We start from the raw sequence: 14906 nt of genomic DNA, 5'->3' as shown, positions 1-14906 counted from the left end.
CTAGTCTGTGAAGTGAACTTCTATAAGGAAATTTTACATACCTCTATAGTCTTAAATTATATGCATTAATCATTCATGGCTGTGTGACTCTGGCATTGATCCAAAACCTGAGGATGTTCAAAGCGATAGTGTCACTGTGTTGATGAGTCTAATATAATATTTGGGTTTGAGTTGTTAGGAAAGAAATCAGGTGATTATTCTAATAGTATCTAATTTGGTCCTTAATTATCTCACTTTGACTATTCACAACTAAGCCTGTCTAAATGTAACATAAACATTAGTATGAGAGCTTTTTTTTTCCATTTTGAGCTGTTTTCAGACAGTTTTATTTCATAATCAAAAAGGATAATTTATGGAATCACAAGCTAAAAATTCCCAACTTCTAGAAGTATACTGGTTTCCAGCGAGGCCTTCCTCAGGTCTTTCTGTAGATTTATGGCCTCTGACACAGTAGAAGGATCATAGCATTTTGTAAACATTCACTGACAGAGCAGTGGCATGGATCAGTGTATCTGGCACAGGGATGAAGAAAAGGAAGATTTGCTGTATGATTAAGATGCTTTGTGATCAAAGGTGAGCACAGTGAAGAGGAGCAAGCTGGACGTTTTCAGTGAATGCTTCGGGTTCCCATTGGTGGTCATGTAGCACTCCACACCTTGAAAACCGAATAAAAAGTGCTTAAAGGAGAGCAGACACCCTGAGGTTGAGTTTTTCTCCTAGGCATTCCCAGAGACCCCATATTGTAGTAGCAAATCTAAAACTCTTCTTTGCTCTGTCAAAGGAGAAAACCACATGCCTAGCAGAGAAGCATTCTGGTGCTTGCAATGGTGATATGGAAGCCATTCAAAGTGAAAATTTCACTCAGTATGTGTCTGAGACTATAAAGCAAAACTCTCTAGGATACATCTGTCAATATAAGTAGAGTTAAGAATATAGTAAATTCTGTTAGTGATCATCTGATATTTTAACATGTAAAATATCACATATTAAATGGGAGGGCAGTGATGAGACTCTACTAAGAAAAAATAAATATAATGTATTTATGCATGGACTTCTTTGGGAGATTAGATGTATATACTCTTAAGTAACCCAAGCTTTGATCAAGAAGAAGTTTCATTTCACAAGTAAAATTTGAATGGGAAATGAGCTGTCCCCCAATCCCTCCTGCGCAGCCCACATCAGTGGGGGAGTAATATATACCTCAAGGAATGATGGCAGGGAGTATGCACTAATGTATCCTGATGTCATGAATCTAACTTATGTTTTGAAACAGAAAAGGCTGTAGAGACTGTTTAGCTCATGTTACAGCTAAGCCCAGCACTAGCCACATTCTTTCACCTCTTGTATATACTATGCCACAAAGGTGGACAGTGGAAATGTACCCATTGATCTCCACAGAATGCTAGGAATGCCTCCTGGAATATCCTGGGAATGAGCACCTATAGCTGGGACAGATTGGTCATTCCTTGGGCATGGCATAGCCAATGTGTGTAACTTAATCTTTTTTTTAAAGTTAATACAGTAGTTGTCCTCACTCCTTAAGCTGGGTTTCTGATCACACTAGCCTGTCACTTCTTAGTTTAGTACAAGTAACAGGAACCAGGACTTTGGCCTCTCTTTATTTATAAGAAAGCACAACAAGAAATGAGAAGAGTAAAGGACTCCCAACTAATGTCCAAGAGAAAGGACATGTGGTCCATTGGGAGTGGGTACAAAGCAAAGGATTCTGTTGGTGACCACAGTTCAGGCTTGAGTGCTATAGAGACCAAAGAGGGTCACTCAGCCTTGTAGCTGCAGAGACATGAGTCACGGCATATTCTTCCAACACTGATAATCAGTGCAGCCTGATTATCATATGCAAGTGTGCTGGACAGTGTGTACATGCTTCGGCCCAAGTTTATTGAGAAGAACAATGAGGAACAAAGGTAGTAGTCCCAGGACAGGACACAATGGGACTCTTCTTACTTCAGATATAGCATGAGATTAGGAGAGGGTATATTGTCACAAAGGTTGGGCACATCAGCTGGGAATCACAGAGTGCCGAGACTGTCTACAAAGGTAAATGTATGGCAGCGAGAATGTTGGTTTTCATACTGTAAATGATTTTTCTAAGGTATTGTTTTTTAAGTTGAGGCAAGTTCTTGACCTTTTTTTATTTGTAATCCCTCAGCACATCTAAAGAGAATAATTTATTGAAGATACAGAGAAGTTATCAAAGTAATTGAATTGTCCTTAGCTGCTGTACTAGAGTTTAATTATAAAACACTAGCTTTGTTTGCTGTCTTTCAGGTACCATGATCAACAGGATGTTACTAGCAACTTCCTTGGAGCAATGTGGTTGATATCAATAACCTTTCTCTCCATTGGTTATGGTGACATGGTACCTAACACATACTGTGGGAAAGGAGTCTGCTTGCTTACTGGAATCATGGTAAGTGTCCTTTCCTCTTCCATCTCTCTTGTTTATGCTTTCAAAGGCACAGAAACCAGTCAGTTCATATATATAAGTGATTTTGAGTTTCTTCTTTGCTCATAAAAAGTTCTAAAATATGTTGGGGGCTTAAAGACCTCTGTTACATTATATAGTGTTGTTTGTTCTGTTATTGAATGTTGGTTGGGTGAAAGGCATGCTTCTGGCAACTATACAGGGAATGCAGCAAAACCAGACAAAGCTGCCCCTGCCATGCTTCCTGGAGGCCTCCAGCAGGAACCCTATATTTTGAAAATGACTGACAAATGATTATTAATTACACCCAAGTTTATATAGAAAGAAGTAAATCTCAATGTTTGGGAAACTGGGGAATAAGAATAAGTCTTCATCAGAGAAATAACCTATGGAGAATTGACTTTTAAGATGGAGTGAGACTTTTGGGTAAAGAGCCAGGATGGGGCACATTCTGTTCACAATCCACAAGTTAAAGACTGAGGTTCATTTGAGCAAGGTGAGTGGGCAGGAATAAAGGGGGGCATGGACATTCATAAGTTGGGGACAGAAAACGAGGGATTGTAGGACACTGGAGGAAGGTTTGAGCAGTAGGACACTGTAATGGTAAGCATTGGGTCTTTTCCTAGGAGGCCTAACAAATTCAGGCATGTTATTTGCCTCTCTTATACTGTGGTGTAGTCTGAACTGCTTGCTCCATTCGCTTTGGTTATATGAAAACTGGAAAGGCATTTCCATACTTGATAAAGGTAGCTAAGGCTAGAGTGCTTCTTCAGACAAAGTACTAGCAGAGACCAGGGCAAAGATTAAGTAAGCTTTAAATAAAAGTACTCATGGGGCCAGGAGGGGGAGGCAGATTGTGAGAGAACTGGCTGCCCCAGCCTTGAGTTCCTTACAGATTTGCCTGAAGATTAAAGTGAAGTAAGAGTGACCATGGACCTTTGAATGTGGACACTGTGTTCTCTCTGCCTTTGAGCCTATTGCACATATATTGTAGCAGGGAAAGTTCTACACCCTGTTTCAGGACAGGAACTGCAGTTGGATTTCAATTTGTTCTTAGCAGTGGAACATCTCTTGTGGCAGATTGTGTGGTGGCCATTTGAAACCAGTAAGGTCATGGGGCACAAGAACTCAGATGTGTACCCTAAAGGGGAGAACACCACTCCATGTTTCTACACTGTTCATGCACTGAGTAGCAGGAGAGAATTCCAGGTGGCTATTTTAAGTCCCTTGAGTATTGTCCACTCAGAATGGGGTCACCTGAAGCATCTGCTGAGAAAGATTTTCCAAGGATTTTAATTAGCTGAAAGGACTGAGAACCTGAGCATCAGGAGAATAGAGCATGCTTCTGTCCTTGGTAGAACTGAACAGAGATAAGGAAACTACCTATGACGGTTTTAAAGGCAACAGCACAACAAGCCCAATTTATGAGACTTATAATTTAGGGACATAACTTGACATTATTTCCTTGTGAAATAAAAGCATAGCTTTGTGAATATAGTGAACTTCAAACTTGCTATAGCTCATTAAACATTTGATTCTAGAATATCTCTCAATTTCCCTCAAATAATTAGCATTTTATTGTATAGCATAAAACTTTGGGAAATAAACATATAGAGGTGTATTTTGGGGAGGCTTCATAACAAGCCCACAAGGGACATGAATGATGCTATTTATAAAGACAGAACTGATAACTACAGTCTTTCCCCTATACTTCTCAAAAACAACTTGCTTGGTGTTCATTTTGTGGCAAGAGGTACCCATTTTATTTTTAAATGAGGCATGCCTTTGAGGCTCATACACCTTTGTAGCAGACAGAAATTTGACTTTAACCTTTCTTGGGCACAGGCACCTTGAGATATGTCCATCTTCTCTTAGTATTGCTCTGTCCTAATACTTCCAGAACTGCCCCTTCAAAGTCTTATCTGGCAGTACAGAATCTAAGATTTGCCTCCTTCTACTGCTTCCTTGATTATGTTTCACTATTGATCTTGGTTTTGGAAAAGAAGTTCTAAGCATCTTTTAATCTACACATATGAAAGAAGGGTCTGTGTAATGTACATGACTTCATTCTTCCTTTGTAAGCTCATAGCATAACAGTCCATTACTAAACTCAGGGACTCCATTGTCCCTCCCATATAAGAACAAATCATTTAATTAACCCAATTAAAGAGTGTTTACATACATACATAGAGAAATCCACAAATCTTTGAGTAGCCTTTTTCTTTTCTTTTTCTTGTATTTTGTTTTTCGAGAAAGGGTTTCACTGTGTATCCCTGGCTGAACTGGAACTCACTCTGTAGACCGGGTTGGCCTCAAACTTGAGAGATTCACCTGCCTCTGCCTCTGCCTCTGCCTCTGCCTCTGCATCTACTTCTGCCTCCCAAGTATTGGGATTAAGGGCATATGCTACCACCTCCTGGCTGTGCACATTGTTAAAAGTGCTTCTGAACAGTCCAATTGCTCTCTCTTGAGGCCAGACAAATTTTTATAGTGTCAGGCTACTGGGCAGTCCTCGGGAGTAAGCATCTAAGAAGTTGATCATACCCTGTACAAACTCCTTAGAGACTTAGAGCAAACTAGATGTGATGTAGAGAATGAATGCGATTATAGTCTCATAAAAGAAGATAATTTTATAAAAGGCTAGTTTCTTGAAGATGAAGTATGTTTGGCAAATTTTGTTTGCCTTTGCTTTTTTTTTTTTTTTCCATTGGGGAAAGTCCAATAATACTCAGGGACTTAGCCTGAAATGACTTTCTATTTCAGTGTTTATTTGCCTATTCTTTGGACATCTATAGTAATATCTGCATTGATGGATTTCCTATGAGTGTTTCATGTCTGCCGGTCTCCCCTCCTTAGCTCTGACCTTTAATAAATTGTGAACAAAAAAACACAATTTACAATAATCTGAAGATAACACAGGGTCATCTGTGCATCATCTTGAATATTACCTCTGGAGTAATGGACCTTGTGTTCTCCTTTATCACTCACTTTGCCTATCCTTATGATTATGACATTTTGGTAGAATTTATACCTTCATATGTGTTTTTTTTTTCATGTTGAAGTAGAGTTGATCTACATGCTAACACACCTACAAAGACTTTCCAAAGTTTTCCTGCTTGTTTTCTTCCCAAAGCTAAATGGCACTGATGAATTATAGCATGCCATCATCCTCAGTGTTTACATTAGTCAAAACACAAAATTAGGGTATCATTTAGAAGTTTGTAAAGAGCAGAATTTTGTGCCACAGGTCATATATTTTTAGAGACAAGGACATTAGCCTAAGCTTATAAATGTATTACTCTGTACAGAAATGTATTATTAAACCACAAGGAGAGACTATTTTCTATAACATTTCTAATAGAAAACCAAATAGCAATATCAAAAATTAACCTATCCTTTCCTGAATTACTTATTGTGAATTGAAGACAGAGTCTTGCCTATCATATCCAGATGTGTTTTCAATATTAGGCACAGGTGATTATGGAATGCCTAAAATAGGAAAAGCTCGGACACTGCTAGATTTCAGGAAGAAGTTAAACATGGGGATTGGGGAATCACAGTCATAGTGTACTTGCCTGGCATACTGAAGGTCCTCAGTTTGATTTTCATAACTCTCTCTCTCTCTCTCTCTCTCTCTCTCTCTCTCTCTCTCTGTGTGTGTGTGTGTGTGTGTCTCTCTCTATGTCTCTGTCTCTGTCTCTCTCTCTCTCTCTCTCTCTCTCTCTCTCTCTCTCTCTCTCTCTCTCTCTCTGTCTCTCTCTCTCCCTCCCCTCTTTCCTCTTTCCCATGCATATGACCAAAAACATTAGGTAGAAATGTGATTTATGCCAAGATTCACCTATGAACTAGATATGAAGAGACCAAGAGACTGCTCCTCCACAATAATTTCTATGTGCTTACATGTATGGAAAGGTCAGAGGTCAGCATCAGGTGTCCCCCTAAATGAATCGCCCCCTTATTTTTTGAGTCAGAGTCCTTCACTAAGCCTGAATTCACTAATTTGTGTAGACTGGTTGACCAGCAGACCCCACATGCTACCATGTGTGCTTTCACAGGGATGTTGGGAATCCAAAATTGGTCCTTTTGTTTACATGTCAATCACTTTACCAGCTGAGTCATCTTCATCCTCCTCTCAAACCCCCTGGATATTAGTTTAAAACAAAACCATGGAATAGCCTAACAGAAGTCACACTACTTTTTTCTTTAAGACAAAAGCATTAAGGTTGTAATTACATATTCTCCCCCTTAGAAGAATAAATTCCCTACTCTTCCATCATTTGAGGAGACACTGAGGAACTGAAGATTTCCTGTTTGGGATGTTGTCATAAACAATACTTTCCAACCTTTCAATGAAGTCAGTAGGCAAAGAGACAGTCAGGTTTTAGTGCGTTGAGTTTCTGTCAGCACCAGGTAGTTTCTATCTCCAGTTTCAAACAGAATTGATTTTACTTAGCATTTATCCTTTCTCCCATTTTCTATTTACACAGGTGAAAATAACACACCTTGAAATTCATTTTCATTTACTCGTGAATACATGATTGTTTCAAGAGGAACCATGTTGATAAGGGTACACCTTTTCACTTTTACTAGAAAAGTCATTCATGTAAAACTTTTGCTTCCCTACTTCTGTAATATGATGGTAACTCTTCTTGGTCATTTGCCCCTTAGACAATGGATGAGTGAATTTTGAGGCATAATTGTCTTTAAATATAGAGTAACATCTGTCCATTCAAAGGTGTGGGTTGTAAGATGTTCTTTAATAAATATCTATAGAACCATAGACACACACACACACACACACACACACACACACACACACACACACACACACACACACACACACATATATATATATATATATATATATATATATATATATATATATATGTATGTATTGAGGTCTCCAAGTGACCTGGGTTTTTCTGTCTCACTAACAATTCTGTACAAATATTTATTTACCAGTCCATGATAGTTTGAAAAGATCACACTAATCAATATTTTTAAACTTTATTTGTGAAGAAAAAGAAATGTCAGTCCAGAACAAAGCATCTGTACCACTTTGCCTTTTACTCCAGAGCACTATATAGTAATTCCATGAGAACACTAGGTAATAATTCACCAAGAACACTAGACAGTAATTCTACAAGACCACTAGATAGTAGTTCCATTAGAACCCTAGATAGTAATTCCACAAGAACACTAGATAGTGATTCTATTATAACCTAAATAGTATTTCCATGAGAATGCTAGATAGAAATTGTATGCGCATCAAGCTTGTTGGATGTCCTGGTCTCAGTTGAGTGAGCTGAACCCTCTGAACCCTCTGAACTCGGTTCAAAGGCATTCTGAACTAGAGCAATGAATTAGCTCAAGGTTACATTGAATCCCATCACATAAGGCCCATTGAAAGGAGTGTATGTTTAAATTCATGCAGTAGTACATTTTATACAAATAGAAAAAAGAAAATTCTGGGCTTTTTCAGTAGGAAAACTAAATTCCTGATCAGTTCCTTAACCAGAATTCTAGTTCTTCCTAGCTGCTTTCTTCCAGCTAAGGAATTGTGACCTGCCAGCACATAATACCATCTCAAACCCTACAACACTTTAGTTTTCAGAGTGGCTCTTAACTCTGTAAGTACCTGAGCTCACAGTGGCACCCTTTCTAATAAGGAGCTCTAAGTACAGAATGACTCAGTGTTGATGACCAATTTTATACAATACTTCTCTCCCATCCAAAATTACAGGAATGAGTTGACCTAGCAAATCACAGAGATGGGTTTCCCAGTCTTGTAGGCCTCATCCCAGACTAAAACACGCCCCCACACACACATCCTTAGGCTGTGACACTAATGTACATCTGACCTCCAGTGGCAATGGCAACTTGATTTGAAGAAAATCAAAGAAAGGACATTTTTTATAGAGGGAATTATTTTCATGACCTGAGGAAGTCTTATAACACTCTAATGGATTGTAATATTAAACTTGAGTGATTTAGAGAATTTTATTTGCCAAAATTGATTGCTTTATATATTTATTATGAAAGCATAATTATTTGTGTCAGACAAGGGCAGTAAAATGTATTTATGCTTCTTAACTATTAAATCAGTCAACCTCAGAAATACAAAGGCAGGTGATAATGTCAAATATTCGTTTACCTTCTCAAAGAACATGAAATGATACATGAAAAGGGGCTAGAAAGATGCCTCCATGTTCTTGAGGAAGAGTTGGGTTCCATTCCCAGCACCCACCTGGTGACTTACAACATCTGTAATTCCAGTTCCAAGGGATCTGATACCTTCTTCTGACCTCTACAGGCACCAGGCATGCACCTGGTACAATGACATATATGCAGACAAAACACTCCTACACATAATAGTTAACCTTTAAGTGGTTCCATTCATTTATAAGTTAAACACGGAATTTAAGAAGTATATTTTTGGTAAATCTTGATTATCGTTGAATACTCTAAATTGGCTATTAAAATGCTGTTTGCACTCTAATGAACTATTATACAAACCCCATGTGGACAATTTGAGCCTGAAATACTTTGACCATTAGTAATTTTATCAGGCCAGGGATTTTGGAATTAAAAGCAAAAGTCATGAATCCCATTATTAAGTTGGATCTTTGGAAGATGCCTTTTCATAGGCAATAATTGGCACTTCCCTGCAGTGCTCTGTCAAAGGAACTTCATTTTTTTATGGCCATCTTTATGTTATGAAAACTTCAGACCACAGTTGTGTTTCAAGATGGTTCTTGGAAGTGTTTACCGGATCTACCATCACTAGGTCCTGTTGAATTTTTCCAGCATTGATTGAGGAATGTCCCTGGGGAAGTAGACACCCTCAACTTCACTTGCATCCTAGATGATATTTCTGTGGTCTAATGGAAGACAGAGGAGGGAAGCCGTCAGTTCACCTGTCACCAGTGAGCACCCTCCAGGTGCTGGGGCTGAGTTCAAACTCAGCCAGATCAAACTGAAGCTAGTATAAGGGCAGGATCATTAGTACTGCTTCTCATGTCTTGCTGCTTCTCTGTGCCACACCCTTACTTCTCCAGGTCTCTCTCTCATTTAGCACTTACGTTGTTAGATGATAAATTATGTAAGGAAAACTTAGACTCTTGTTTTAATATACAGGGTCAGAAACACACTGTCTTCAGGTTAGTTTTAGGTGACCAAAAGGCAGGCTAGTGCTTTGGTTTTTCATTAAACTCAGAATGTAAAATGGGAGAAAAGAAGCCAGGATTTCTTCCCTAAGGCTGGTGAAAAGACCATGACTCATCGTATTAAAGGCATACAGGGATCTTCATTCCAGAGAGGAACATATGTTAGTCCCAAATGTTTCTACATGGGTTGTGGTGGTGACAAGCACTGGAGAAAATGTACAAACCACACTTCCATTCTTACGTTATGAAACAGAATAACCCTGAAATAGACACTGAGTAGACAGAAGCAGTGCACCATTACCTCAGTTACTACAGCCACTCACTCACCTGCTGCCAGGAATTCTCCTTGACCTCTGAAAACTTTCTGACACAAATAGTTCTGTTTCATGTAACTCCAAAAATTTAACAATCAAGTTTTTTGTTGAAACATAATTCTACACACACACACACACACACACACACACACACACACACACACACACACACAATCCTCTTGTGATATATTTAGAACCTAGATAGGTCTCAGCTTAGTTCCCCTATTTAAAACAACACTGAAACATAAGGAGAAAATGGCTTTGTATTTAAGTGAAGACTTTGTGTTAAATGAAAAGGTTTCCTTTTTTTCCTTCTTCATTTCTGCTTTTATTTTTAGCTTTTTAAGACTGGGTCTCTCTCAAATGTGCAGGTCAACCTCCACCTCGCTCTGTAGCTGAGGATGACCTTGAAGACCTGTTCTTCCTGCCACCCTAAGTGCTAGGATTACTGGTATGGCCACCGTACTTGACTTCCACAAATGACTTTCTAAGTGCCTGTTTGGGTGCAGTTCACAAGCATACAGTTAGGATAATGGAGTGAAAAGTATAGGTAACAGTTGAAAGATTACACAAATTCTTGGATTCGCTTGCTTCTCTGCTTTTCTCCCAAGGTGCTCATTTTAAAGCACAAGTCTTTGGTGAGTGAGAGAGCACTCATCAAGAAATGGGCCATCAACAGGAAGAGTAGAGCCCAGAATAAGCACAAGGAAAAATTGCTTCCCAAGGCTCTTGATGCCAGTGATTTTCCACTCCTATTAGGAATTTGATTTCTTTCCAGAAGGATCTCAGCAGTAGCCACCTGCCCAGGGAGAAAAAAAAAATTCATTGTCTTGTGCCAAATGCCCTCTCATGGCTGGCTGTAGCAGTTAGGAGCCCCGAGATTTTCACATTCTTGGCTTATTAAAGAACCCTGGCTGCCCACACTGAGGAGCAAGAGGGAGAAAATCAGCAACAGGTGCCTGTGTTGGTCTAGCAAGTGCTAGCCTGGGCAGAGGGAGGGGCGGGTGGCTAGTGACTCATCAGTCCATCATTGTCTGACAGAGTTGTTTAGACTTTGTGGCTAAAGTTTAAAAGCCAACAGCAAAGGCGCAGATGTTTCTCTCTGAGTCTGTTCCTTTCTTTCATCAGGATTTAGCCCTAAAACCGCTTGAATTGTCTTCACAAAGCACAGTATATTGTGGCATCTATCATATCTCAGACTTGCATACTTCTAATATGTGAAGTGAATAACACACATGTTTAACAAGTGAAAGAACTCAGAGAGCTTTCCTTTTTAAAAGGCTAATTGCAGTTATATTTTGTTCAGAGCCTCCTTTACCTAAAGCACAGGCTGTCAGGGAATCATGTACTGCAGGATTGAATAGATTGTGGATACCACGTCTCAATAGTGTGCTTCTTATGAATCCTCCAAGTCAATCTAGTTCCTGATCAAGGCTGTGAACTACTGATTTAAAAGTTACACCAGTACTTGGGCTAGAGTCAAGGCTCAGTGGTTAAGAGTGTATTACTGCTTTTGCTGAGACCTCAGTGAAGTTCTAAGCAAACATGTGGCATATGCATAAAGTCAGCTGGGTGATGGTGGCACCCAGGTGGATCTCCGTGAGTTCATGGTCAGCCCGATCTACAGAGCTATTTCCAGGATAGCCAGGGCTACACAAAGAAAGCCTATCTCAAAAAAAGAATTAAACTAGTTATTATAAAGGAACAGTTGTGATTTATTTGATATTTATCCATATTGCTCAATTGATGAGCCTTCATATTTTAAGAGTTTACATGATAAAATTAGGTGAATTAACATTCGTTTTAAATATCATGTATCATGAGCACAGAAATGAACATACATGAGAAAATATGTGGTACTAAATATAGATATCCATATCACAGTGTTGAGTTAAGGGAATGGATGAAGCAAATGCTAATTTAGGTCCACAACTGACTTGTAACCAAACTCAGATTTCAATGGATCTTAAAAGCCAAGGATTAACTAGGCAATGTCCAAGTCTTTCTATGATTATAGCCCTTCCTTTCTGGTGATACTACTTTCTTCATATAACAAGATAAAAGAGGACCATCAAACATTCTGTAAATTGATGAGAAGAGTATCTGCTCATCAGATTACAGTCAGTGATAACTGCAATCACAGATTATAATTACCAAGTTATGACAAGGTGAACAAGCATATTTATATTTCATTTTCCTCTTCTATTTCTTGGAATAGTTCATTCTCATTGTTCCATTCATTTCTTGGATCCACAACTCAGTTCTAAGTCATATTTATTAATTTATATAAAATGTAAACATTTTGTAAACTTATAACAATGTATCTGTAAATTGAATTTACTAAAAGCTTTATATCTAATAGTAAAGTTGGATATTTTCTTAAAACACAATTTTTTTCACTTTTTACATGCTTGACTATTATACAGAGTATATACTGTTGATGGAAGCCAGCGATTTCTTTTTTGATAATAATTAATAATTTCCCCCCTCCAAAACCTCCCAAGTATCCCTCCTTTATCCTTTTTAAATTCATGACCTCTTTATTCATTAATTGTTGTTACAAGCATATATGTATATATGTATATATTTCTAAATATAACTTGCTTGTGTTGTATAATATTATTGTATATGTGTTTTCAGGGCTGAGCATTTGATGTTGGATAACTAATGGTATGTTCTTCCCTAGAAAAGATGGCTTTTCCCACTCTCAGTCTTTCTTGGTTGCCTATAATTCATTCTTTCTGTAGGGTTGTGGCCTGGCCTTTCCTTTTCTTTGGCATGCCTATTGTGTGTCCTGCTCATTCAGCTCAAGTTTAGATAGTCGTATCAATGAAATGTTTATGGATGTAACTTTTGACAATACTAGGAGATAGTTTCATATCAAGTTCCCTGATCCTCTGTCTCTTAAGTCTTTCTGCCCCTTCTTCCACAATGTCCCCTGTGCCTTAGGTGCATGGATTGTTGTGTAGAAATGTCCGTTATGACTGGACTCCACAACTCTTTTTTTTTTCTGTAGTGATCTTCATCTATTGCAAAGAAGAGTTTCCTTGATGAGGGGCGAGGGTACACATCTGTGGATATAAGAACAAGTGTTTATATTGCTGTTAAGGACATGCTTGTTTAGTTAAATGGTAATTTTGGGTTATCTGCTAAGATCCATAACTTTACTATTTCTGTGTAGTTGGTTAGGCTTCTAGTTAGGGAAACTTGGCATGATTTCCCTTTTGTTTAGTGTGTTTTAAGTCCAACCAGAGAGCTGTTGATTATTACTAAGGTATGTATGCCATTACCATTCCCGTAAGGTTATTAAGTCACGCTGTCATTGTTGTAGTTCATGTGTCATAGATAGGTAGGACTGTTGGTTGCTTACCTTCTTTGGAAGCTTACATGCTTCTGATACCATGAAAACTGATCCTCAGGGAAGATACATTGAGTTCAGGTCCAGCCAGGGGCCTCTGGTTTCTTCAGCAACAGGGACCTAACTTCTACCTCTAGGGGTCAACCAAGGGCAGTAACAATAGCATGTAATGTTTGGGAGTCTTTTGGGCAACCGTAAGTAACAACTCAAAAGAGGGCTTTTCATGTGTGGTGTTATGGTTTTTGATAGATAGTCTTCAACTCTTTTCAGCCCAGATGAGAACTTTTCATTTAAACTGTATTTACCTTTTGTTTTGGTTTTTAGGTGTGGTCCCTTGTGACTTTTTTCAGACATCCTTACTGTTGTTTTACCCTCCTTCTGTATTTATCTTCATTCCTCCTCCCTAATTAGAACCCTCTCTTACAGCCACCTGTTCTTTCCCAGTTTGCCTATCAGATTACTTATACCCTGTTATTCTCCTTTCAGTTGACTCCCCCACTCATCTACCACAGCAATGGTTCCTGTCTTAGTTAGCGTTTGTGTTGCTGTGATGAAACACCATGACCAAAGGGGATTGCTTGGCTTATATTTCCATATCACTGAAGGAAGTCAAGGCAGGAACTCAAACAGAGCAGGAACCTGGAGATAGGAGCTAATGCAGAGGTCCCTTCCAAGGTTCTTTATACTTGGTGTTTTAAGTAGGATATGCAATGGGGTTTATCTTTTCTGGTCTTGTCTATTTGGTGTGTTCTGTGTGCTTCTTGTGTCTATATTGTGTGTGTTTCCTTAATTTGGGTAGGTGTATAGATCTTGTTGAAGAACTGGTCTGTGTCTTTGACTTGAGGCTCTTATCCCTCATCTCTGCCTACAATTCTAAAATTTGTTTCTTTTTTTTTTGCCATGGTATCTCACATAACCTGTATGTTCTTTTCCTGTGTTCTATTAAGTTTTTCACATTCCTTATATGCATTAGATCTTTTACTTTATCTTCAAGTCCTGATAGTCTTTTCTCATGCTTGGTTCATTCTACTTGTAAGGCTTCTTTTGAGTTATCAACTCCATCTTCATTTCATGTTGAGTCCTCTTCGAGGTTTCTATCTCCTTATTGAATTCTTTCCTCAAGTCCTGGATTGTCTTAATCATATCCATCATCCTTATGTTTGTTTTCTTGGGCGTCACTCAGGCATTTTGTTATTCTCCTTAATTTCATTGGTTTATTTCTTTGTATTAGCCTTAAGCTTCTTGGATTATTTGAGAAAGTTTATGATTGTTATAAATTCTGCACCCTGGGGTTCATCTAGGCAATTCTTATGATAAACTGGTAGGTGTAGGGGAGAAGATACTGGCTTGATCTTTCATAATTTGTATTTTTGCAAAGAGATCTTAATATGTGGGGTTATTTTAGTTTTAAGGTTGATAAAGATATGTTGTTGAGGAAGAATAAGGATGTGTGGGTGGGTTGGGCTTATGGTGTAGAGATGGATAAGGCTGGTGGAAAGGTTGATGTGGCACACGTAGGGCCTATGGTTTTGAGTAAAGGTAGAGAGGGTCTGAAGTCTAGAGAATGCTTCTGGTGCAGGCATGGGAGGCAAGATGAGGCCAGGGCACTGGATATAGGACCG

General features: G+C 38.6%; 1 protein-coding gene across 1 annotated transcript in view; it reads left to right on the top strand.

The window, feature by feature from the left end:
• The window catches only part of LOC100761590 (small conductance calcium-activated potassium channel protein 2), a 127672-nt gene that overhangs the window by 96101 nt on the left and 16665 nt on the right, over window positions 1–14906 (top strand). Inside the window, exon 5 of the mRNA XM_027400851.2 lies at window positions 2290–2431. Coding sequence (XP_027256652.2) covers window positions 2290–2431 — 142 coding nt within the window. The remainder of the gene's footprint in view (window positions 1–2289; window positions 2432–14906) is intronic.

Source organism: Cricetulus griseus, chromosome 2 (assembly GCF_003668045.3).
Source record: "Cricetulus griseus strain 17A/GY chromosome 2, alternate assembly CriGri-PICRH-1.0, whole genome shotgun sequence".
NCBI classification, from domain to species: Eukaryota; Metazoa; Chordata; class Mammalia; order Rodentia; family Cricetidae; genus Cricetulus; species Cricetulus griseus.
This window is presented reverse-complemented; position numbering and strand designations above follow the sequence as displayed.